The sequence below is a fragment of the Chinchilla lanigera genome, unplaced genomic scaffold (assembly GCF_000276665.1).
Source record: "Chinchilla lanigera isolate Chin_1 unplaced genomic scaffold, ChiLan1.0 scaffold00049, whole genome shotgun sequence".
In the NCBI taxonomy this organism is placed as follows: Eukaryota; Metazoa; Chordata; class Mammalia; order Rodentia; family Chinchillidae; genus Chinchilla; species Chinchilla lanigera.
In genome coordinates this window covers 11,554,413-11,581,926 of record NW_004955450.1, presented here as the reverse complement: position 1 = coordinate 11,581,926, position 27,514 = coordinate 11,554,413, and the positions used below count along the sequence as shown (strand labels likewise).

The 27,514-nt window shown below is 41.0% G+C and overlaps 1 protein-coding gene across 6 annotated transcripts in view; it reads right to left on the bottom strand.

Moving 5' to 3' along the window:
• Herc1 (HECT and RLD domain containing E3 ubiquitin protein ligase family member 1) overlaps positions 1 to 27,514 on the bottom strand; it is a 194,748-nt gene that overhangs the window by 138,066 nt on the left and 29,168 nt on the right. For all 6 annotated transcript variants that reach the window (XM_005393785.2, XM_013518840.1, XM_013518839.1 and 3 more), the window contains exon 2: positions 8,191 to 9,146. In XM_005393785.2, the coding sequence (XP_005393842.1) occupies positions 8,191 to 9,120 (930 nt within the window). In that variant the 5' untranslated portion in view covers positions 9,121 to 9,146. The remainder of the gene's footprint in view (positions 1 to 8,190; positions 9,147 to 27,514) is intronic.

The following is a 27,514-nucleotide window of genomic DNA, read 5'->3' as shown; positions in this document are numbered from 1 at the left end:
AGGCCCAATCTCTCTATGGTTACCTTATTAACTAGTGCTTCATTTCAAAGGGTCACAAGACTCCAGAAATAGTCAAAAAGGAGGAATTAGGTAATAAGATATTCTTTGGGTGTAACCCCATGGACCCATGGACCCCCAGGTTGCCTTACCTTCCTGCCCCCAGGGATACAGATAAGGCAAACACAGCCATGGAAAGTAATGATTCAGAGTGGCAAAAGTCTGTCCTTCCCCTCTCGGTTTCAGCACAACCAGTGTTCCAGGGGTCAGTTCACATCTACACTAGCAATAAAGCATCTTTTTGCTATCACAGCTGAGGATTCACAGAATTTCTCTGGGACTTATTTGCCATAATAAGGCCCAATGAGAGAAATCATTGCCTTAATGAAAAGTGAACTATATAAAGTGAACTATAGCCATGGTACCTCAAATTTCCCTGTCTTTAAATATTTAGACCACGAATGTCAAGTTCTTTCTATGATTTATCAATGCTATAATCGTGAGAATTTCACTTGTGGCTTTATTTCAAAAGATACTACATTGTAAACGTGTAATCAGATGACCACTTTCTTGGCAGATATACAATACAAAAGTACTATAGAGGAAAAGTTGACTCACATGCCCTGCAAGATTCCATTCTATGTTTCAAGGTTCCATACGTTCATCAATGCAAACTATTTTATACTTATAACCTTGTAATTCCCATAATAAAGGAAACGACTATCTTGAACCAAATATAGAGTCCCAATCAATGCTTTCAAAACAAAATATCCATAGTATTTAATTCTAACAAAGTTTAGTTAGAAAATTTTTTTTTTCAACTGGGGATTGAACCGAGAAACACTGAGCCACATTCCCAGCCCTTTTTTATTTTGATAGACGGTCTTGCTAATTTGCTAAGTTGCCCAGGCTGGGCTCCAACTTGCAATCTCTTGCCTCAGCCTCCCAGAAGGCTAGGATTATAGGAAGGTGCTACCACATCCAGCTTAGAATTTTTAAAGTTTCATAATACATTCAAGTTTTGTGGGGTTTTTGTTGTTGTTCTATATACTCATCTGCCCTTTTTCTATCCCACCAAGAAAATTCACTTATGGTGTTTTCTTTCATTTTATTTTGTTTTAAAGATTTAGCCTGGCTATGTTGCCCAGACTGACCTTAAACTCCTCAGCACAAGCATTTCTCCTGCTTCAGTCACATGAACAGCTATGACTATGGGCACACACCACTGCACCCAGCTTATAATTGTGAAGTTTTTATCAACCTGTATCTTCTGGGAAGATATACACATTAAGCACCCTCAAATCACAAATGCAAATAGGAATCACTTTAGAGTTCTCCAGGCCGCGCGTGGTGGCGCACGCCTGTAATCCGAGCACTTGAGAGGCTGAGGCAGGAGAAGAGTTGCAAGCTCGAGACCAGCCTGGGCTACAAAGTGAGTTCAAGGCCAGCATGAACTGCATAGTGAGACCCTGTCTCAAAAAGACAAAAAAAAAAAAAAAACAAAAAAACAGAAAGAGAGTTCTCCAACAGCTGTTACAGTGCAGAACTTTTCTTTTGGCAATTCTCCTCTGCCTTCAAAACCTCCTGCAATGGAGCCAGGTGTGGTGCTGCACTCCTGTGATCCCAGTGCTCTGGAAGGCTGAGGAAGGAGGACCAAAAACTTGAACCCGGCCTGGGGAAACTGGCAACTCAGCAAGGCCCTGACTCAAAATAAAAAGCAAGACCCTAGGTTAAATCTCTAGTACTAGTCAGGTGTGGTAGTGCACACCTGTAATCCCAGCACTTGGGAGGCTGGGGCAGGAGGATCGTTGCGAGTTTGAGACCAGCCTCAGCTACAAAGTGAGCTCAAGGCCAGCCTAAACTGCAGAGCTTGCTAAAAAAAAAAAAAAAAAAAAAAAGAAATCTCTAGTACTAGAAGAAAAATAAAAACAAACAAAAGAATCTGGTAAATGGCCTTTCCTTACCCCAGCAAAGCTAAATAGAAGCTCAGTATTTTCTTTCTTTCCAGATGGCTCCCTTTCCCATTGCTCAGAAGCGTTTATAAATTTAAAATGTAAAGCTTGGGCTGAGCATGAAGGTCAGTGGTAGAATATTTGCCTATGCTGTATGAGGCCCTGGCTTCAACTACCAGCACCACCAACAAAAATCCCAAGGTAGAGCTTCCTATCATCAAGCTCTCTGTTACCCCCACCCGGCATTAACTATTGTTCTTAGCTATCTTCTTCTGCTTGCTGTCAATAGCTAATCGGATTCTTCCAATCACAGCACATGCTCCTCTCTGTACATTTTTGGTTCTACTTGGCTAGTCTTTTTTTTCCTTTTCTTTCTTTCTCTCATTCTTTCCTTCCTTCCTTCCTTCTCTCCTTTCTTCTGCCTTTTCTTTCTTTTTTTCTAAGCAGGGTAAACAGGATCTCCCAATTGCCTAAGCTCCTTGAATTTGTGATCCTCCTACCTCAGCCTCCCAAGTAACTGGGACTACAGGTGTGCCCCAATTTAGCTATTTCTGTTATTGCTGGGTCACCTTTTGTTGCCAAGTCAGTTTTTCTTCATAATCACTTAGGGCAGTGCTTCTCAAGTTTTAATGATATTAACTGCCCGGCAATCTTGATTCAGTAAGTACAGACAGGCCTGAGATTCTGCTTTTTTTCTTCTTTTTTCAGTACTGGGGAGCAAATTCAAGGGCATTCTAGCACTGAGTTATAGCCTAACCTTTTTCCTTTGGAGACCAGGGATTAAAGAAGTCTCACTAAACTGTCCCAGGCTGGGCTTACACTTGTGACCCTCCTACCTCAGCTCCCCACGTAGCTGGGGTCACAGGTGTGAGCACCACGACTGTCAAGAGTCTGCATTTCTAACAAATCCCGGTGACGCCCACGCTACTCTCTGAGGCTCGTACTCTGAGTTGGAGGGCTGGAATCACACACAAAGCTGAGCGTCCCCAAAAACAACCGGTCCCTAGACACACAATGTGTTGCTATAGCAGCCAATACTTTGGCACAACCTCTCTAAAGTCTTTAATTAGCTGCACAGCACTTCTGGGGGAAACAATTGTGATCTGCAGCTCCATTATTTAGCGGCCACCTCTCGTGATCACTAAACCAAGCGATGAGGAACAAACTGCTGTGACTTTCTGGTAGCTGGCACCAAAGCCATCATAATCCCTCTTTTATGCTTGTCTGGGACAATGCTGAAAACAGCAACAGTGAGCAAGCCGGGTTTAAATCTGGGCTCCACCACTTACTGCTGCTGTAACTGAAGGGTGAATGTCCTCACAGGATTGGGCAGACAAACAGATCACGTACGCTTCGCACACTTTCTAACACATACTAAGATCTCCAAACTGACGGCAGTAATTATTTAAGATTATGTACACTGAAAAAGAGAAAATACTAGGAGTATTAAATTCTTGCTAAATTTAAAAATATTAAACCAAGGCTGGGGTATGGCTCAGTGGTAGAGCACTTGGCTAGCAGGTGTAAGGCCCTAAGTGTGATCCCCAACACTGAAAAAAATAAAGCAAAAACCCTAACTAATAAAATACTCTGCAAACTCTCTGTAATACAGAATATTGGTTTATTTTCTTTCCCAAGAAAAGTCAGTTAGTTGAAGATGAGTCCACTCTAGTCAGAGTTACAGACATCACTACAATTCACTCTACACAGAATTGTTAGTATTGTGTTTCATACGTATGCTACATAATAAGAAACAGCTAACACTGCATTCTTAAAGAAATTAAGCAGTGCAAAATATAGTTCATTAAATGTGTAACTTCATATACTGTAATGTACGGTAGGAAGTATAACAGTCCAAGTAAAAATTAAAGTAACAAAGTTGTGATTTTAAAAGTATTCATTTAATTAACTTTGCTTAAGTAACTACCATTCAAAATAACATGATACCTTTTCCCCCGACATTTGTCTCAGGTATTCAGACAAGGACATACGACTAGAGGGAGTATACTGCCCTACGGTTCTGTTTTTACAGAAAAACTGCTTCAGTAACTCTCCACTACCTAAAATTAAGTCCCTAAATTGCACAGCATGGGATACAGGGCCTGCCTAGCTCACAGCCTTATCCCATTCCATTCTACTCCACACATCCAGGAGCTTGCTCCCCGACACCCTGGCCACTTTGTGAGTTTTGTTTTCCCTTTCCAAGCTATTCCTACCCATGCACTTCCTGACAGTAGGCAAACTTTCTTCTTCTACCTTTCAACTAATGTCAAGATCCTTCCCTCAGAAGACCCACCTCTTATGTCCATAACCCCCCTCCCAATGCAGATCTTTACTAGTCAGTCCATTATCTTTAATTTGAAATGTGTGTGCCTCCCTCTTGCATTAAATCATGAACTATCTAAACACATGGATGCTGTTTTTCTTTTTTTGGTACCAGGAATCGAACTCAGGACCTTGTGCTCTCCAGGCAGGCGCTTGTGCCACTGAGCCAGCCCCAAAGACACGCTCAGCCTGGGCAACTTAGTAATTTTTTTTAATGGTATGGGGAATCACACTCAGGACCCTGCATTTGTCAGGCAAGCTCTTGTGCCGCTGAGCTACATCCCTGGCCCCGCAGGCTTGGATGCTTTTTAACCCAGCACCTAGCGATATCTGGTACACAGGGCCCAGTAAACATCCAGTGGCATCAAAGGCCAGAAGAATTCATATTCTGATTTACTTTTTAGAATTTGAAGATGTACATTATGTTATAATATGAATAACTTTATTCTCCCCACTTTTATTTAAACATAGTATTTTATATTTGCCTACTCAAATATGTATCTGTGTAGCTGAGTTTAAGAATCACACAAATAAATATAATTCACAGATTGAACTTACTTTGTTACACTTTGGTACTTAACTGATGCTTATGTGCCTCTCCCTCTATCTTACAATTTAGATCCTGTCCCAGTTATGCTGAGGCCAAGAAACGCCTGGGGTCTAATGTACCAGGTGAGGCTCACATGGTAAGTTCTCTGAGTTCTCCGACTACATAGTAAAGGCTAAGAAACTTGATTTCTGTAGATCAAGAGTAGAGATTCGATCAGTCACTATGCGAGGAGCAATAACTAGTACAAGATTCAATTAAATAACCACTCCTCTCCCCTAAAACCAATCTGAATTTTTAATTTAAATTACATCTAATGCAGGCCTGAGGTAACTTTGAGAAAGCCAAGTTAAATCAAACACACAGAATTCTTCCCCAGAGTAGATCCACAACTCCAAGGCAAGCAATGTAGTTTTCTGGAGTACCACTGGCCCAATAAGGAGCTATGTGATAGAGTACCGTACAGCCTTGGAGCCCTATAGGCTTCAGCCGGTGACTCCTGATTAGGTGTCCTTGGTATTTTGTCCAGGAATGAGAAGTCCAGGAGAGATAAAGCTAAAATCCAGCAATGAAATAAATGTATTATATTTTACATCTACTCTAAGGTAGTCAATAGAAAAAAAATGAATCAATTTAACATAAACATGATAAAAATTGCACAGAACAGCCAGAAAAATCATCAGCTTTGCAGACAGATTCAGGGTTGTTAGGAATTACGTAACATTATGCCTGACCTATTATGTGCTTAAATCAGGAGTGCATGTTACATTACACTGCTGCTCAATGTATTTGTAAATCCAAGCTACCACAGCTGTTTCATCTTCCAGACCAGGGTAATTAACATCTGCCTCACAGTTAACAGCGTAACTGAATGAGACTGCACAGGTAAAGCACCTGCTGGGCGGCAGGCACTCAACAAAAGTGAGTTCTCTTCCCCCCTTACTGCAGGTAGTACTGAGAGGTAAAGGAAAGAAGCCCAGAAAAACAATGGGATTAGAATATCACAGGCTAATTAAATGAAGAATAAAACATTGTGTAAGTAGGTATATACATTTACGGTAAAGATTTCTTAGGTTTGTAGAGCAATTTACAGTATCAGTCAGTAGACTAGATTCCTGGGGTAGGAAGGGTATTACAGGATAAGGCCTTAGAGGTTTAGGGGGGAAGAAGGCCTCTGACTCAATATGTAGCATTTTGCCCAAGAAGAGAATATACCATAGGCAAGTACATAATCATATAACTATATTGTGTGTTAATATCTTTTGGGGAGTTTTGTTGTTTGGTTTTGGTTTGATTTTGATTGTTTGAGACAGGATCTAACTTTGTAGTCCAGGTTAGCCTCAAAATCATGATTCTCCTGCCTCAGCCTCCCCAGTGCCGGGATTCTACAGGTGTGCGCCATCACACCTGCAATCTGAGCAAAAGTACTGAAAAAAGTTCAATACTTTTTATGTAACAAAGACAATGCAAAATAAATAGACTGCAAAATGAGGAATTAAGTGACTTTCACAAAATACTAACATATGACAGTAAGTAGATAAACTATTTAGGTCATTAACACTACAGGTTTGAAAGCAGTAAGTAAGTGTTAATTCTAAAGTAAAAGAATGTTACTAGGAAGTATTAAGAATCAGGAAACAAAATCAGAAAAACAGATGTACAAACGAGAATAAGAAAACATAACAGGGGCTAACTGCCTACCCCAGCTGTTATCTGAAGAGTCTTGTCCTACATTTATGTAACACTGAGAAATCCAAATTTTCATAGATTTTTATAATCGAAGATCTTCAACTACTTCAATATGATAAAATTACAAAACACGGGAAAAAACTTTTGTAAAAAATGGCCCAGTATTTATAATTGAGTTCATAAATGCAAACAACTCAAGTAACATTTTTAAATGTCCGTTTTAAAAATAAATTCAACATAGTGTTTTTTAATGAAAACACTGCTATTAATTCAAAAGCTCTGCTCAGCACTGCACTTGTTTAGAGGGAAGAAGGTTTGAGACACATAATCCACATGTATTTAGTTGTTTTAACTGAATAAATACCTTAGTTAAAATTTGGCAATAAAGGACACCAAAAGTAGACCGACAATGTAACCTTAAAAGGTCAGCTTAAAAGTATTTGAGTCTTACCTTTCAAGTTAGTATTTTTCATATTTAAATTTTTATCCTTGGTTTTCACGACATTACATGTCAGTCTTAAAATTTCTTGTAATTTACTATATACTACACTATATTTTGTGGTTTATTCTCTAATATGGTGTCCAAAGTTATGACAGTCAAGCAATTTCCTCTGACAGCACACCTTTTTCAGACTCTTGCTTTAGCTCATCGCTTCCTTTCTCTCAGGTCTCTACTCAAATGTCCTAACTCAGAGTCCTTCCCCAACCACACTGACTAAACCCTGAGCCTGTCACTCTCTATTCCCTGCTCCTCCTTTATTTTTCATCCTAGAACTTCTCACTACTTCAAATTATATACGTATTATCTGACTTACCCTACTGAACTCTTAGCTCTATGAACACAAACTGTATCCATAGGGGTATAACCCCAGGCCCTGGACTAACACTTGTTATACTGTAAGTGATTAATAAAATTGGGGAAGGATGAAATTGCAAATTTTTTTTTTTTTTTTTTTTTGTCTTTTTGAGACAGGGTCTTGTTCAGGCGGGCCTTGAGCTCACTTTGTAAACCAGGCTAGTCTAGAACTTGCAACCGTTCTCCCACCTCAGCCTCTTGAGTGCTGAGATTACAGGTGTGCGCCACCACACCCAGCTTGCAAATGTTTTAGAAAGTCTTCCGTAATAACTTGGCAAGGTCCCTCATTTTACGTGAGTTTATAAACACAGAAGTTAAATAAATTTCCAAAGGCCAGATATATCGCTCAGCAGCATAAGCGCTTGCCTGGCAAACCTGACGTCATGAGTTCGATTCCTGGTACCAAAAAAAAAAAAATATTTCCAAATATCACATAAATCTTGAAACTAAAACCATAAACCTGCCTCCTAATCCAGTGGTCTTAATTCTGTACCAACTGGCCTCTCCCTGTTTATCAACATGACCGAGTTTTTTCATGCAAAGTACATGAATATTTAATTAACCTACCAAACACCAGAACTTTCAAATCATTTATTATTACCACTAATTCACTAAAAGCTGGAATGACTTTCCCCAAAATTGTTACAAACTTTAAAGCTGACATTTATAGCTGGGCATCATGGCACATTCCTGCAATCCCAGCACTTCGGAGGCTGAGGCAAGAGGATCACCTCGAGTTTGAGGCCAGCCTGGACTACAGAGCAAGACCTTGTCTTAAACAAAAAGAGACAGAAATAAGTAAAGTTGACATTTATAGTACGTACCAAAGAACGTCTCATCTGCATTAATATAGTCATAAAGCAGTCAAAGCTGATCATTCCTTCCTGACTTGACAGTAGTTTGTTTTTCTCCATGGTATTTACAACTGCTGAAGCCCCCAAAGCCATTTCTATCCATTCAAGAAGATATCGCAAAGAGCCTCGCTGAGCTGCTAAACCAAGCAGCAACTCAGAAGCTAATCTACGACCTAAAGTGTCTGCCCCAGAATTGGGAATAGTTACTCCTTTAAGAAAGGTTGTTACTTGTGATAAGCAGTCCAAGCCCATAGGAGGAATCTTGCTTTCATTTGCTAAAGATAAGGGGGGCAAAGAGCTCACAACTTCAATTGCAGTATGAATAACATCGTTGCAAAGACTAAGGCCAGGTCCCGACACGGGCATCATCCAACTTTGTCTCAGAAGTGCAAATAACAAACTTAGACCAGTTCGAACACCCATTTCTATAAGTGCATCAGTGCTTGACCGAGGACGTTCACTAACAGAATGGACATCCGCTGAACCAGAGCTGCTCTCCGGAGAATGCTGCTGCTGTTTCACTTTGCCTTTGTCGTGGTATTTATTAGAAAGTGCATAGAAGACACGTTGGAGTACAAGCAGTCGTTTTCGCAGTGCCCCAGCAAATGGAGAATCGGAACAAACCATCTTTGCTAGTGCCAGCTGGCTGCTAAGAAGGGCATCCAAATAATGGTCCTGCTCATCACTTGAAAGAGACTCACGTTCAAAGTCTGGCAACTGTGGTCCTTTGAGACATAAAACTTGTTGGGGCAAAGGTACTACTTCCTTATTACTGACTAGTTTAGAATACAGGACAGCAACCCCCTCTCTTGTAGCAATAGATTCACTGTCCTCTGTGATCCAGGAGCTGTTCAGGTGTTCGAGCCATTTCAGTTTCACTGGTGGAACCATAGTTGCCATGTTGATTTAGTCTTCAGCCATTAGTCCTATAAAGGGAGAGGAGAAAACAGTCAAAAAAACTCACTCAATGATTCCTGAAGTGTTTCTGAACTTCTGCCTTACATTACAGTTAGTGATTTCAAACTGGTGAAACGAAAATGAAGTCTAGAGCTGACCGAATTCATGATACTGTATCAATGCTGGTATTTTAGCTTTGATAAATTCATGGTCTTATTAACATTAAGGAGACATGGGTGAAGGGACACAGGAACGTTCCTTAATAATCTTTGCAACTTTTCTATAAATCTAAATTTCCACAATAAATAAAAATTATTTTTAAAAAATAGTGACTTCTTCAGACGTCCCTTTTTCCTTCAGGTTCTGATGTCACATGACTCCCAAATTTCATCTCTAAACAAGACGTCTTCCCTGAACTCATACATACAATTATAGCGTTCTCAAAAAAATTACAGTACGCTCTTTGCCTTGCCACATGGATACCTAACAGGTACTTCAAAATCCACATATCTAACCTTGAACTCCTAGTCCACCATAACCACCATTAGAACTCAAACCTGTTCCTCATACAGACTTCCTCATCTCAATAATCAGCAAGTCTAACACCAGCCCAGATCAGTGATAGCGACCCTTTTATTTATTTATTTTTAATTTATTTATTTTTGGTACCAGGAATTGACCTCAGGACCTTGCGCTTGCCAGGCGGGCGCTGTGCCACTGAGGTATATCCCTGGACCATGGCAACCCTTTTAGAGACAGTACCCAAACTACAACCCAAAACCCACTTATTTATCATAAAGTGCCAACACTGTGATTAAACCTTAATACTGAGGTTTTCATTTAGAAAAAAACAAGTCATACCTTAGCATCTTTTGTCTTAAAAGAAAAACAACACGCATGCTGTAGGTTTGCCACCAGTCTTAGATTCTTGAGGACCTTCACTGAGTCCTTCCTCTCTAACACTCCAAATTCCACGGGCGAGCCCTGTTTTCACAGACTATATCCAGAACCCGACTAGCTTCCCACTCCACTGCCACCACCCTGGTCCAAGCCATCACCTCATGGGTCACCGAAAGAGCCTCCCTAGAGGTTTCCCTGCCTCAACCTTTACCTCACTATGGTCGCTTTCCATAAAGTAGATAAATGAAGCTTGTGAAATTTAAGTCAGGCATCTCCTCTGTGTCAGATGGGGTAGCTTTGGGATAAACCAATTGTTACGGCTTAAATCTAAAATGATCCCCAGACCGGGGATATAGCTTGGTGGCATAAGCGCCTGCTTGGCAAACACAAGGTCCTGAGTTCGATCCCCAGTATCAAAAAAAAAAATAAAATAAAATGATCCCCAAAGCCTCATGTGTTTGGAAGGTGACTGACATGAGGGAAATACAGCTGACTTGCTGTGCAGAAGTGGGGTCTGGTGAGAAGGGGTAGGTCGCCATGGGTGTGTCCTGCAAGGGTTGAGCTCTCTTCCCAGCTCCTCCCTTAATTCTCTGTTCCCTGTCCACCATGAAGTGAGCAGCCCTCCTCCACCAGCACCTTTCCCCATGCCGCACCTGCTGCAGCTGATACCACACTAGGTCTGAGAGGACTGAAACGTGAGCCAAAGTAAACCTCTTCTCCTTTAAGTTGAAGGTGTCAGATATTTTCTCCCAGAGAAAAGCGACTAGGACACCAATGCTCTAGCCAAGAATAACTAGGAAGAAGGGATAGTTTTTGTAATCTATTTAAAGGCACAGGGGAGTTCCAAAGGAACCTGGGCAACTGAATAATCACTGTAGGATGGAGGGAATAATAAAAAAGTAAACTGACATTGTGAAGACACTTTCCCTTTGGGTGCATCTGTCAGTTCTAAGCACAGAGTAGAAGACTGAGAATCAAAGTTTGCCTATGCAGCTAAGAGAATAAAAATAAGAGAATAAAGATAAGAGAATCCAGCAAAGCTTTTGTTGTATTGAGCTCACAAAACAAAACTGGGAACTTGAGAATCTAGGATCAGAATGTGAAGGGAGACATGGGGAAATAGCCCTCCTATGGTATCTGCTAATGTAAGACAGAAATTAGAAGCTAAGCAGAAAGCCCCTAAAAAGCAGAGCTGAGTTTTCAGCACTGTCATGTTAAGGAAAAAAAGATTCAAGCTCAAAACCAGCCAGGCTAAGGACCCTGTGAATATGCCAGGTTCTTAGATGAAAGCTCTGAAGGGCTAGCACCCAGAATCTAAGCAAATTAAAGGGAATCTGAACCTTACCAAAACTACAAACAAACTTTTACTCAACTTCCCTCTAACTGCCTACTGGGGAAAGAGTGTGTAACTTTTATACATAATGCTGGGCACTTAAAAAGAATTATTAGAGCCTGGCATGGTGGCACATGCCTATAATCCCAGCACTCAGGAGGCTGAGGCAGAAGGATCACCATGAGTTCAAGGCCAGCCTGGACTACATAAACAAATTCAATACCAGCCTGCACTATATAGTGAGGCCCTGCCCTGAAGAAAGGAAAGGGAAAGGAAAAGAAGGAAAGGGAAAAAGGGAAAGAGGAAGGGAAAAGAGAAAGAGGAAGGGAAAGGGAAAGGGAAAGGGAAAGGGAAAGGGAAAGGGAAAGGGAAAGGGAAAGGGAAAGGGAAAGAAAAGAAAAGAAAAGAAAAGAAAAGAAAAGAAGCAAAAGTTACCAAGCATGCCTAGAAGTTGATATCCTACCACAAGCTAAGAAAACAGATCTAAAGGTAATTCCAACTTTAACATCTTTATAAATGGAGAGAGCAGATGAAAAGATGGAAAAATTCACAAGGGGTTATAAAATAAAATTTTAAAAAGTAAATGGCTATTCTAGAACTGAAAAAACAATAATGAAATACATGTGTGCAAGAGATCACTTGTTTCTGCTTAAAAACCCTCAACAGTTTCCCCTCTCGGATTAACAGACATAACCCTTAAAATAGCCAATAAGGTTATATACAACAGAGCCTATCCACTACCTCTTGGACCTACCTCATCTCCTGCTCATCTGGTTACTTAGCTCCAGACACACTGGTCTCCTTGCTATTTACTGGACATACAGAACAGTCTGTATTTTCTCAGACTATAAATTTCTTTTCCCAGGATATCAGCGCTGCCTTCCTGCCATCAATATTCTCCTGTTCCGTGGCTACTCTGTAAGGCAGGTAAGGCAAGGGTAGGCTGATTGGGGCTGGCACTTTTTAGCTCTACTTTCGAGGCTGATTATTTTCCAGCTAGGTCTTATTTTTGGGGAAACGCAGTTCAGTATTTACTAAACACCACTATTATGCAAAGCATATAAAAGTACTTACATCTGTCCCTTGCTGCAAGCCATAGGTAATTTTGCTCTTTTAAACTCTGCCTATTTCATAGCTGTAAAGGGATACGTTGTTGTTTTCTATTTTCCTGATTACTAGTCACTCTGAACATCTTACGCTTATTGGTCCTTTGGATAAACTCTTCTGGGAAATGTTTACTCATGCGTTCTCTCATCTGGTCAACTTGAAAGTGATAATACGCATATATATGTGAGTGTGTGCATGTGTGTGTCTGTGTCTGTCTGTCTGTCTGTGTTTTATCCTAGTCTGTCAACACTGCAAATGTTTCTTCTATCTTTTGCATAAACACGTATCTTTTCTGTGAAAGCTTCTGTTTTTCACTATGGTCAAACAGTTCCACCACACTCCCATGACCAAATTACACAGGCATTTGCTCATTTTTTTTTTTCTTTTTTTGGTCTTTTTGAGACAGAGTCTCACTATGCAGTTCAGGCTGGCCTTGAGCTCACTTTATAGCCCAGGCTGGTCTCAAACTTGCAATGACCCTCCTGCCTCAGCCTCCCAAGTGCTGAGATTACAGGTATGCACCACCACAGCTGGCTTCTAACTTTCTTAAGAGATTTTCTTTACACGTGTCTTTAGTCCATCTAGAGTTAAAACAAATTCTGTGTTCATGTGAAATTTTAATAAACTCCCTACAATGTGAAACTGTTCCCAGGTGAATGGCCAATTTTGCCACTAACATTTATTAAGTAATCTAAAACCTCAAGGCAGTCAAGGACAATGGCAACTGCACACTATCTTGCCAAAATTCTTTCCCCAAAGATAAGGAAAAGAAATTAAATTCTACACCAAAGTACACTGGTTATATAATGTGAAGATTACAGAATGCCACAATTGCAAATAAAAAATAAATTGCAAAATAAAAGAGAAAAATCATTCAATTCCAGTGTACACGCTCTCGCTTCTCTCGAGCCACAGGGCTCTGTGACAAGGCAGGCCAACCAAGAGAACTATAACTGAGAAGGAGGAAGTCTGGTGAAGGGCTCTGAAGGTGATTCAGGGGAACAGCCACGAAGATCGAATCCATGCCAACTGTGAAAATACCGGAAAGGCATGCTGGCATGTCAGAACACAGACCACAGGGAAGAAATTTCAGCAGACATTTAATTTTAAAGGGTAGGGATGAGTTAAAAGCATAGGTGCAATTTAAAAAGACAAGTGTGATTTAAATGAACACTTGTTGAAATCTACAGTGGGGCAGAAAAGAGAAATCTACAGAAGGGTCATTTGGCACCTGAGTGGTGGTGAAGGGTACAGAAAGAAATACGAGAATCGTTTAGGGCCCTGTGAAGCAAAAGAGATCCACACAATCGGAGATACAACAACCTCTTCCTCAAACAAAACAAAAAGAACTCCTGTAACTACCTGGACTGTGCTATATTGCAGAGGAGGGTATAATCAGAAATACTATAAAATACCCAAGATAATAAAAATGAGCAAGAGAAAACTGAAGTCTATAAGAGGTACTGGAGAAAAATCAAGATTAAAATTGTACATATATCAACTGAAAGGAATTAACTAATAATGAAGCAAACTAAGCTATAATAATCCAAACAAAATTAAAGGGACTGAAACATGGTCTAAAAAACTTTGAATCACAAATGCGAAAGTTAAAAACCAGAAACAGACGTAGAAAATAAGGGAGAAAAAAAAAAAAAAAACAAGAAAGGGAAGGAGGGGAGGCAAGGAGGGATGCAGGAGGCTGAGTTCAGCAAAGTAAAAACCAAATATCTCAGAAATGAAAAACAGATTATAACGTGTTAAAGAATCAACTTAATGACAAAAATAAAAAAGGTGAAAGAGAAAAAAGCAGAAACAGGTACAGGTCTGGCAATACAAGCCTATATTACTTAACTCTAGGAGGCTGAAGCAGGACGATTACCAAATTCAAGCCCAACCTGGACCATTTAGCAACTTAGTGAGATCATATCTCAAAGACTGTTTAAAGGAGACTGGGGGGCTGAATGTACAACTCAGTGGAAAGACCTGGGTTCAGTCTCCAGCACCACAGAAGCAAAATAAAGTAGAAACAGATGATACACAAAGAAGGAATGACACTTGTATGACAGGTTGAGTAACCCTTATTCAAAATGCTTGGGACCAGAACTGCATCTGATTTTTTCAGATTTTGGAATACTTATTTATACAAAATGAGGTATCTTGGAGAGGGGACCCAAGTCTAAACAAAATTAATTTATGTTTCATATATACCTTATATACATAGCCTGAAGATAATTTTTCAAAATGGTTTTAGTGCACCTGCATTTTGACAGTGACCTAGTATCACATGATGTTAGGTGTGGAGTTATCCACTTGCTATTCCATGTTTGCACTCAAACTTTCAGATTTTGGAGCATTTTGGACTTTCAGATTAGAAATATCCAACCTATCCTGGATTATCCAAAAGAGAAGGGAAGAAGGGAGAGGGGAGAGGAGAGAGGTGGGAAGAGAAAGGGGTGGGGTGGAGTGGAGTGGAGTGAAGAAAGCTGGTTTTAGCTATAATCCACAGGGTATAAGTGATGCTAACCTATAATCCCAGCACTCTGTGAGGCAGGAGGATCACAAGTTTGGGCCTAGCCTGAGCAACTTAGTGACTTAGCAAGACCCTATCTCAAAATAAAAAAGGTTTGTGGATGTAGCTCAGTGCAATCCCTAGTACCACCATGACCACCAAAGCGAGCGGGGGCGGGGGGGGGGCACAACAATCAAGACTTTCAAAAGTAGAACAAAATATCTGAATCAGTACCTTAAGGGATCACAAAGTACCTGAAAAAATTAACCCCATAACAACCAACTCCAAGACATAGACCTAAAAATATTAGATTCCAAAGACAAAGATAAAACCCTAAAAGCTTCTCTAAGCAAGAAGACAAAATAACTCAAAGGGGCCAAAGCACTAGCTTGGCATCCAGGAGGGAGGGCAAGATGCCGGCAGGTAAGATCCCCCACCAATCATCTCCCCGCAGACACACCAATCTGAACAGGTATTCACACAGCAACGTATCTTCAGAAAAGCTAAGAAACCAGGTGAGATATCACAAGGACCAGTTTTACTGTAATAAGAAAGACGCACTGAGAAGGCAGGGAGGAAAGAACTGCCCGCGTCCCTCTTCCCTCAACTCCACCTCAGCTTCTGGGAGGGAGAAGGAATTCAGTCCAGACTCGAAAACCTGGGAGCGAGCCTGCCATGGTGAAATCCCACAACCTACACCCCAGGCCTGTACCTGCAGACTGAGCCCCACTGTGTCAGGCAGAACAGTGAAGGGGCTGCTCTGCCCACGTGCCCGACCTCGGGCAGCGGAGGAGGGAACAAGACTACGGCCACTGGGAGCACAGCTCTCTGCCACAAAGCTCAGTGCTAGGCCCATCACAGTGAGACACAACACCAGCCAAAAACCAAAGGCCGGAGCTTGCAGACGGCGCCTCCAGCCCTGCCTCAGGATCAGGCTGGGAACTGCTCATCAGCTCATCCGTGGGACAGACTTGCGTTTTGGCCCACATCACTCCCAGCCATGGAGGAGTCCTGGACTCACCACGGCCTCACTGCACAGGTTCCTCCAGCTGAGCGTTAGCCTTCAGTGAAGGGACTGTGTCTACTACCCTCCCCTGACCTCAAGGAGCACAGCTAACCCCACGCCAACCTGGGAGAAGGACCTCTAGACCTGCCTGCGCAACAGGCCGAGACCTGACGCCTGAGACAAGAGATTTGAGTTTCAGCCTATACCACTGCCAGCTACAACATAGACCTGGGTGCACCTGAGACCACGCAGGTCCTTTTGGCTGTGAAGTACACGTATGACCCAGTTAACACCTGCTTTGGTGGCCAAGGAACTGCCTTCACCAGCAATGCCCCAAACTTGGCCAGCACAGCATGGAACAAAACTCCATTTGTGGCCGGCAGGAGAGGACAGTAAACACAGGAGTTTACCTTGGAAATCAGTGCCCAGATGGTGAAACCTAACACAGTACTTACTGGGCAGATCCTAACAGTCCCCACTTATAGGCCAATGCCTGCCAGTGCAGCCTCTGGAACAGCCCCAGCATCAGGCAGAGACACAGCCTGGCCGGTCAGACTTCTATCCCAGCGCCCGTCACTGGTTGCAGCAGTGGTCCTGAGCCAGGTTACGAAGACCTGAATAAGTACCTAAGCCTTCAACGCCTAGATGGTATCATACAAGAAGCAGAAAACAAACCATGACTTCATCTAACAGCCCAAATAAGGAAACAAGGCACTGTAAGGCTCTAGGCAAAACTGGATCCGACTCCCCCAACCCCCAACCTGGTCGCCAGAAGGGGCACTACTCTGCAGGGACTCAGCTCAGTACCGAAGCTGTCATCAGCAAGCACAGGGCGTTCCAAAGGAGGGAAGATAAGACACGGAATTTTACACTTCCCAGAGACTTCTAGAGACTCGAAAATTTACACCGGACACTTCCAGGACTTTGCTCACTGAGACGCAAGACTGCCAGAGAACTCTGACCACAGATGTTTATTAAAATCTTCCTGCCTAATGTCCCTGCCTTCCTTCCATCCCTATAAAAGGGACGCACTTCTCTTTGTTCACTGCAGATGGCCTTACTGCTCCCTGCCTGCCTGCACCCAGGCACAATAAATTGCATGCCATGTTGCCTTTACACAAGCCTGGCGGTCTCTGCTGCCGTATGTCACAGGGGCCAGAAGTGACCACACAGTAATCACCAACTCTTAGATGAAGAATTTAAAAGAGGTGTTAAAGCAATCTCGACAAGCTTCAAGAGAACCCAGAAAAAGTATTCAATACTCTAACAGAGAAAATTACCACAGAGATGAAAGTAATTTTTTAAAAGTCAAGCTAGGCGTGATAGCATACGCTCGTACTCCCAGCACCTGGGAGGCTGAAGCAGGAGTATTACCATGAGTTCCAGGCCAGCCTGGGCTACACAGCCTAGGCTACAAATGGAAACCAGAGAAAGAGAAAGACAGAAAGACAGAGAGGCAGTCAGTCCATGAAAACCAGGTTCGGAGGCACAGGCCTATCGTCCCCGCCTTCCTACTTAGGTTTGGCCTCGGACGAGGCTTCCATTGTGAGGCTCCCATCTTCTGGGGCTGCGGCTGCCGATTTCCTGGCTGTCCGGCCTGCAGACAGACACTGCGGAACTCCTCAACCTCCGATCATGCAAGGTCATCTAATGAATCCACACACATTCACATTCATATTCTATTGGGTCTATTTCTCTACAGAATCCTAATACTGAAATTAGACAGACACACAGAATTAAACACTTTGCTGTTGAACAACCAACAGATCAAGGAAGAAATCACAAAGGAAATTTTAAAATTTCTTGAAGCAAATGAAAATGGAAGCAACATACCAAAACCTAAGGGACTGGACAAAAGCAGTACCAAGAAGTAAGTTTATAGCAACCAACAAAAGCAGATCTCAAACAACCTACCCCTCGGTCTTAACTGTAAGAATAAACTAAACCCAAAATTGGTACAAGGAAATAAACAACATAGATCAGAGCAGAAATAAGTGATATACAAACTAAAAAAAATTAATTGAAAAAAGGCTGTTTCTCAAAAAGATAAAAATTGACAAACTAAAAAAAAGACAAATTTAGAAATAAAGTGGGACATGTTACAATTGTCACAACATAAATACAAAGGATCATCAGAGACCATAAATTTGCACATAAGCATATATGATAACCTAGAATAAATGGACAAATTAATGAATACATACACCTTACCAAGACTGAATCACGAAGGGAAACCTGAACAGATCAAGGACTAATGAGACTAAATCAGTAATTTTTTTAAAAACTCTTCCATTAAAAAAAAAAAAAAATGGTTTCACTGCTGAGATCTACTAAACATTTAAAGAACCAGCTGGGCTTCACCTCAGTGGCGGAGGGTGTGCTAAGTATGTATGAGGCCCTGAATTCAATCTCTACTCTCTCACAAACACACACAAACACTCACCCCAAGTTAAAGAATTAATATAAATTCTTAAATTAATCCCCAAAAAACTGAAGAGTAAGGAATTCTTCTAAACTCATTTTATGGGGCAAGCATCATCATAACACCAAAACCAGAAAATGACACAACAAAAAAGAAAGCTACAGGTCAATATCTTTGATGAACATTGATGCAAAAATCCTCAAAAAAAAAAATGCTAACAAACAAAATTCAGCAGCACATTAAAAAGATAATTCAAATAATCAAATAGCATTAACCTCACATATGCAAGGATGGCTCAATTACCCAAACTAATAAATATGATATGAACAACCAATTGCAGAAAAGGCGTTTGATAAAATTCAACATCTTTTCATGACAAAAATTCTGATCAAATTAAATACAGAAGAAATACACTTTAATATAATGAAATCTGCTAATAAGCCAACAGATCCCCAGCACCAATAATCACAAGTGAACAGCTAAGAAGTGCAACGGAAATCCTAGCCAGAGGAATCAGGCATAAGAAGGAAATACAGGGCACCAAAACTGGGAAAGAGGAGTTCAACTGTCCCCATTTACAGACAACACCCTCTTATATAGAGAAAATAAAAAACTATTAGACTAATAAATTCAGCAAAGCTAAGGGATATGAAATAAACATACAAAAATTAGCTTTTTAATATAAACAGCAAATTATCTAACAATGAAAAATGCAATAGTTATGAAATAATAGCTATGAAAAAACCCTAAGAATAAATACAATAAAAAAGATGATCTCCATAATGAAAACTATAAAATCTTGATGAAAGAAACTGAAGAATACACACAAAAATGGAAATCCCTTTCAAAATATGAGTAACATCCTTCATAGAACTAGAAAAAGCATTCTAAAATTTGTATGGAACCACAAAAGGCCCAGAATAGCCAAAGCTATCTTGAGCAAAAACAAGGAAAACACTGTACTGCCTGAATTCAAAATATACTACAAACTGGGCGTGGTGGCGCACGCCTGTAATCCCAGCGCTCAGGAAGCTCAGGCAGGAGGATCATTGCAAGAGACCAGCCTGGGCTACAAAGTGAGCTCAAGGCCACCCTGAACTGCAGAGCAAGACCCTGTCTCAAAAAGACAAAAAAAAAAAAAAACCTACACAAAGCTACAGTAATCAAAACAGCATGGTACTGGCACAAAAACAGATCAGCAGAACAGAATAGAGGTTCCAGAAGAGACTCATATATCTACAGTTAACTAACCCCTGATCTCTTGCATCAAATGTTTGAGCTGAAATTACAAATCTACTAGAGGGGAAATACTGATTCCAGGACACTGGAATGCGTAAGAATATTTTGGATAAGACTCAAAAAGTACACAGGGAAAAAGCAAAAACTGACAACTTTTGAAGGGAACTCATCAAACTAAAAGGCTTCTTCTCAGCACAGGATACAATTAACAGAAAAGAAACAATCTACAGACTGAAAAATCTGCAAACTACACTTCTGTCAAGGGGTTAATGTCCAGAATATAAAAGGAATTCTAAAAACTCAGTAGCAAAAACCTCCACATAATGAAACAATGGGCAACAGACCTAAGCAGACATTTGTTTGAAAGACGTTCAAATAGCCAACAGGTATATGAAAAAAATGCCCAACATTACTAATCATCGGGGAAATATGCAAATCAAAACCACAATGAGCTATCACCTCAATCCAGTAAGAACAGCTACTGTCAAAAAGACAAAAGATAAGGGCTGCAAAGACACAGAGTAAAAGGAACAAACCTTTCCACACCATTGGTAGGAATGTAAATTAGTAAACCATTACAGAAAATAGTGTCATGCTTCCTCAACAAATTAGAAAAAGAACTACCATATAACTCAGTATTCCTATTACTGAGTATACAACCAAAGGAAATAAAATCAGTACATCAAAGACATATCTGCACTACTATATTTACTGACCCGCTATTCACAAGAACCAAGGACCTGAGACAACCTAAGTGTCCATCAACTGGTGCACAGACAAAGAAAATTTGGTACATATACAGCACAGAATACTATTCACCATTAAAAAAAGAATGAACCCCTGTCAGTCACATCAAAATAGATGAACCTGGAGATCACATTAAGTGAAATGAACCAGGCACAGAAAGACAAGTACATGATCTCACTCCTACGTAGAATATTAAAAAGTGAATCTTATAAAAGTTGAGAGTAGCATGGTGCTTATCAGAGGCTAGAAAAAGTAGCAGAGAGGGAAGGACAGGAGAGGCTGATCAACAGGTACTAAGTAATAGGTAGGAGTAAGTTCTAATGTGCTATTGTACAGTAGGAAAACAATAGGTAACAATAATGCACTATATATTTCAAAAGGCTGAAAGAAAGGAATTTGAATATTTTTGCCATAAAGAAATGATGAATGTTTGAGGAAATATATGGGTGTTTTTTGTGGGGGGCAGGTAAGAGTAGGAAGTATTTATTGAGAGAAAGCAAGCTCCTAAGAGGAACACAAGGGGGTCCCTGGTGGGTGGTCTCAGAAATATGTATGTTCCACCTGAGTGAAGCATCATATAATGTATACATAAATCAAAATACCATGTGATACAACATATGTATCTGCAGTTTTTATGTATCAGTTAAGTAAATTTAGAAACCAGCCTAGATTCTGACATTGTAAGACCAACTGAATATCACAGCAACAGCTTTCATAAAGCACAATCCATCAAGGCTATGAAGAAACACAAATAAAGGGTGGCTGCAATATACCACTCACTGTACAAGATGGATCAAGCGAACAAAAATGAGGAAATAAAAACAGAATAATCCACTCTTTTTCCATTAATAGGATCCATTTCTGGATTCTCTACTCTGGTTTACTCGTCCATTCTTACAAAAACAATGTCTTCATTACAGAAATTTAATAAATGTGCTGATGACTCATAAGGCACATCCCCAATCTTTAGACTGTTGTATACAATTACATGCCACCTTTGTCAACATATTATTAAGGCTCTTTTTTTCTAATGGCACTATGGATTAAACTCAGGGCCTTTTCACTGAGCTACATCCTGGGCACAAATTCTCCTGCAATTCTCCTGCCTCAGCCTCCTATAGTGCTGGGATTACAGCACTGAGCTACATCCTGGGCACAAATTCTCCTGCAATTCTCCTGCCTCAGCCTCCTATAGTGCTGGGATTACAGGCATGCACCACCATGCGTGGCTTGAAGGTCTAATTTGAACTGCATTAAATTTATATATGTTCAAACACAGACTTTTAAAAATTTTTACTGAGTATATTTGACATATATTTAATGTGTTCAACATGTTTTGGGATACATATACATTATTAAATTACTACAAACGAATTAATTCACATATCCACTACCTAACATATTTATAGCAATTCTTAATTTCCTCTGCTTAAAAGCATTTTTAATAGCATAGGTTGAAACTACTCTTAAAAAACACTGTGTTCAGCACCTCACTGCTGGAGACAGATTGAAAACATTTGTTGAGATAATTTTTTATTATATTGTGTATCTCTATCATTTATAGAGATAACGATTATATTATAATTTAATTTCAGTTGCTTTTACTTTTTAGCTATTAGGAGTTGTAATGTTCCTATGAACATTTATGTATATATTTATTTTTGTTTGAATTTTAGTTTTGTAATCAATGAGGAGTTAAAACATAAACTGGTAAACCAGGAATGGTGGCACATACCTCTAACCCCAGCACTCAGGAAGCTGAGGCGGAAGGATTGCCACAACCTGGGCTACACAGTGGGTTCAAGGCCTCAAGGCCAGCCTGAACTATATACTGTCTCAAAAAACAAAAACCATGAAGCCAGGGATATAGCTCAGTGGCAGTGTCTGCCTGGCAACCACAAGGTCCTAAGTTCGATTCTCAGTGCCAAAAAAAAAAAGGCAAAAAAACAATAACAACACTGATGAACTGAGGGTCAAAACTGATGTATCCACCCAGCACAGTATCTGGTGCCAAAACTAACATGATAGCTAGTTACAATGAATCAGAAAGTTGGGGTAATATATTTAAGATAGAAATAATTCAGTAAAGATTTAAAGGAACTAACAATAACAAAGTTGAGGGGCTGGGGATTTAGCTCAGTAGCACAGCGCCTGCCCGGCAAGCGCAAGGTCGTGAGTTCAATCCCCAAAAAAAAAAAGTTGAGCTCCGGCTATTTTAAGGAAGAACAGACAATTCCTACCACTTCTCCTTTCACCCTTAGCATCAAGGCTTTAATATGAAATTGAATTGAAAATTCTCTCTCTCTCTCTCTCTCTCTCTCTCTCTTTTTTTTTGGTCTTTTTGAGACAGGGTCCTGCTATGCAGTTCAGGCTGGCCTTGAGCTCACTTTGTAGCGCAGGCTGGCCTTGAACTCGCAAGGCTCCTCCTGCCTCAGCCTCCCGAGTGCTGGGATTACAGGCTTACAGGTGTGCGCCACCACACCCGACGAAAATTCTGTCTTTCTCATCCATTACAATAGATTCCACACTCAACTCCCTGGTATCAGGTTGTCCCCAACACCACTTCACCTTCCTTCTCTCTGCTAAACCAATTCTGATGTTACTCCCTTTATGGAAAGCTTTAAGTGGCCAAAGCTTAACAAGGTAAAAGGCAGTCACTGCACACCAGCATCGACCTCATTACACTGGGGAATTAAGACACTGTCCCAGTTTACCTTCTTCCACCATGTCCCACTCAGCCTTTAACAGTGACCACCCAAGAAATTCTTACAAGTTCTTAAAAATACCAGGTCCCTTCAGGTCTCAGAATACTGCTTCTCATCTCTCTCCCGTCACTTGATGAAATCCATCTTTCCGTTCTTTATTCAACTTTTACTTCAAAAAGAAAACCTTGTAGGGCCTTTCAGAACTTGAAAACTAGTGCTAATTTTCTAACAATACCTCTCACTTTGAATTTTAAGTATTTAGGACTTTTTAATCCCCTAATAACATACTCCTGACTGATTGAGACTCCATCTTACTCAATTTTAATTCCCCAGCATGCAGCCTAGATCACAGTATTTGTTAAATTACTCATTAACTGTAACTACTTCCTATATTCAAATTTTGGCTATCAAAAGCATAACTCATAGGTATATTAATATCAGTTTTTCTAAGCCCTAAACATTTAGTGGTTATATACCATTTCTTACTTCAGTAGAAGTATAGATAAACCATTATACCATCAGCCTTGAGGGTTCCACAGTTCCAAACACAAAGGAAAAAGGTCACTAATAATTGCGATTTTAAATATTGAAATATTTTGCCAGCTGTGCTAGCATGCATCCAGAATCCCAGCACCCCAGAAGAGGAGAAGGCAGGATCACAAGTCCAAGCTCATACTGTTAGGGCAACCTAACAGTATCTCATATGAAAAAATTAAGGGGCTGGGAATATAGTTCAGTACAAAGGATATGGATTCAGCCCCTAGTACTAGAAAAAAAAGTTTTCTGACATACTTTTGTAAGTATCATTTCTGAAATTACTTCAAGACAAGTTTCAGAACTACGTCTTAACTGCATATCTAATTTTCAGATAACATCAAATCTGTCAGCCAGTGACACAGAGTTATTCAACAAGCTTATACATTATAATTTAGCAGACATCCTCTTTTACCTCTCCTCAGTGCAGTTCTGATACATGAGTCTTCAATTAATAGAAGCTACTGTCAGCATTATAACCCCCAACCTGAGATATAGCTGCCATTCATACATCTGTACCCTGCACTCAATCTCACTTGCAGAAACACAGAACTTCTCTTAAGTGCAGAATTCAAGTATACGCATATCTTAAGCATAATATCCTCTGCTCCAAATTAATCAAGCATGCAATTGAAGCAATGATAAAAAAAAAAAAAACCCTGTTAGAAAGTTGGGATCACCAAAGATTATGGTGGAGGCTAGAGTTATTGAGAAATTAGGCTTTGAGAGCAAAAGAAAATGTAGAACTGAAGGGAAAACAAAAGATGGAAGGTGACAGAACAATAAAATATTGCAAAATAAGGCTAATAAGCACTTAGATTAACAGGGACAGCAACAAGCAAGACTGGAAGTGTAGAGCAGCCAGAAAAGGTCTGAGAATTTCTGTGAGCAGGCTCCCACAGCCATCGCTCAATCAGGATCAAGATGCTGTGAAAAGCGACGTGTGGTGGCGTACGCCGGTAATCCCAGAACGTGGGAGGTGGAAACAGGAGGACTGCAGTGAGTCCAAGTCCAGCCTGGGCTACACAGTGAGTACAAGACCAGCCCGGTGACATGGTGACACCTTATCTCAAAAAAATCATGCTGTGAAAGCAAGGCACAACTTTTTTACCAGAAAGGTAAAAGATCTGCTTTACACTAATTAAGAGACAAAGCGGGGGCTGGGGATTTAGCTCAGCGGCATAGCACCTGCCAGGCAAGCGGAGGGTTGTGAGTTCGATTCCTGGTACTGGAAAAAAAAAAAAAAAAAAAAAAAAAGAGACAAAGCAATTGCTCAGCATCGGCCTGGGTGCAGACCTTGAGAATAAGAAGCTATGTTAGCGATACAAAGAGGCAAGAGTCTCCAGGAAGCCTTGGCCATCCCAAGCTTAGGTTACAACAAGGCATCAAAAAACAAACAAAAGAAAATTACTAAACTGTACTGCAGTCAATAACACTGGTTGACTCAAACTCACAAGAAGAATGTATTACCAATTCCCCGTCTTTTCCCACTACATCAGCTAATCCCACACTACTTTGTGGTTGGTCTACTTCTCCTAGTAGAGAAAACTTTCTCATCTTCCATTTTCATGTAGGCCACCACATACACTTACACACACGTAGGCTGAACAGAGAAGGCCCAATGCTCCCCAGAGGGTATTCCAGTTTTTCTTCTACAGCTGCCCCGTTTATCTCACGGCCAGCTGCAACTACATTAGGCACTCCACAACCGTTCCGATAGACAAGTGCTTTGGCTGCAGGAAGCTTATGTCACAAACTTAACCCAAATGGCTCTACCCTGCAGACCCTTCAGGTAATTTAACCCTCACTACCACTCTGGACTACTTGGGCTCTTTGCACCTTTCCTCAATCAAGTCCTCAAGGAGCCTCTCCCATTCAGGTCCAAACAGAAAGTCTGACACTCTGCATGCACAAGCCTGCCTTCTTCTAGAGAAGCAACCTTCCCTTACAGTTAGAAGGTCACTCTGCACTGTTCCCCCTTATGCTACAGCATAAATCCTAATACAGCCTCTTTTGGGTGGCCTTTCTCTGCCTATTCTGATTTCTATCTCAAATAGAGTATGGTAAGCTGGTATAGTAACAGCTCTTAACACCAAAGGTCATTGGCATTCAAAATGGCCAGCAGGGCTGTGGGGAAAAAGGAATCCTTTTTCCACTAAGTGGGAGAATAGGACAGGTCCAAGTACTGTGGAAATCAATGTGGAGAGTCTTCAAAAAGCTAGGATTAGAGGTCCCATTCGACCCACCTAATCCCCTTTATCACAGCGATTTATGTGCACCTATGTTTACAGCAGCACAGTTTGCAATAGCTAACTCTTACGAACAACCCAAATGCCCATCAGTGGAAGAATGGATAGAAAACATGTGGTTTTCTTATATAACAGAGTGCTACTCAGCCATAAAGAAAGATAAACCCGAGATATTTCCTATGGACCTTGAGACCATACTCTTAAGTGAAATAAATGGAATGCACATGTATAAATATTGCATTGTCTCTCTGGTGTGAGAAGCTGAAAGTGTAAACAAGAACCAAAATGTATGGCCAGGGATATCGCGCAGTAGCACAGCACCTGCCTGGCAAGCGCAAGCCCTTAGTTTGATTCTCTGTACCAAAAAAAAAAAGAAAGAAAGAAAGAAAAAAGTGTACTAGAAATTGTGACATAGGAAGAAATTATTCAAAGGAAAGGGGAATTAAGGAGGGGGAAAAATGAGAAAAGAAAGATAAAATGGAAACAAAGCTTTGTAAATACGGAGGGGAGAGGAGTAAAGGGTGGGGAGGGGAGAGGAGTAAAGGGTGGGGAGGGGACTGGGGAGAAAAGAGGCACAAAGATAACTATGCACCGGTACAAATTCTATAGGATGAATGCGATCAACTACGTATATCTACACTGTGCCGATAAACTTAGGAAAATAAATCAAAAATTTAAAAAAGAAAATGGCCAGTCGTTGGAGCTGGTAACATTAAAGACCACTGGTACAAAAAACAGTCAGCAACTGCACTGCTAACCCTAAGGGCTACTGGCTCCAAACGCAGCCAGCAGCCAGGCTTGGTAACATTAAAGACTGCTGGCCCCCAAAGCTGCCAGCAGCCTGAGCTGGTAACACTGACGGTGGCTAGCAGCAGAGAAGAGCAGAAAGCAACACAGAACTGCAGAGCTGCCACCTCCAGGGCCCGGGAGAATTCCTGAGTCGCACTGCTAGCTTCTCGCTCCGAGCAACAAAGAGGACCGTCCATTAATACTAAGAGCCGATAGCTGCTGGAATCCGAAGCTCAGGACTGTTGTCTAACAGTCCGACTCTCATCTAACAGAGCTATACCGTGCCAATTCGTGGTCACTTTATGAAATGTGCAAAAAAACAAAGCAAACAAAAATAACCTCAGTTACAAGCTGAGGTGGCTCATTCCTATAGTCCTAGCTACTGGGGAGGCAGAAGCAGGAGAACTGGAAGTTCAAAGCCAGCCTCAGCAATTTAGCAAGACTCTGTCTCAAAAATAAAATTTTAAAAAGATGGGGCTGGAGATGTAGTTCAGTGGTAGGGTGTCACCAGGCTTCATTCCTCCCTCCCCCCGGTACCAGGGATTGAACTCACGACTTTGCGCTTGCCAGGCAGGCGCTGTGCCGCGGAGCTAAATCCCCAGCCCCCAGGGTTCATTTTAGTATTATCCGTAAAAAAGAAAAAAGAATCCTCAGCAACTGGTAGTATCTCAGAAGTCCATACAGGCCCCTGAAGAACTGGACGATGACAGTGGTCAACAATGAGAAGCCACTGAAGCACTAGCCCACCTCTGATTCCTCCTTGCAAGTGGCTAGCAGCCCGGGCTAGATGGCTACAGTACCACTCCTCAAATGATGCCTGGATCTGCCCAAATGACATCACTTTCACTAGCAGGGTG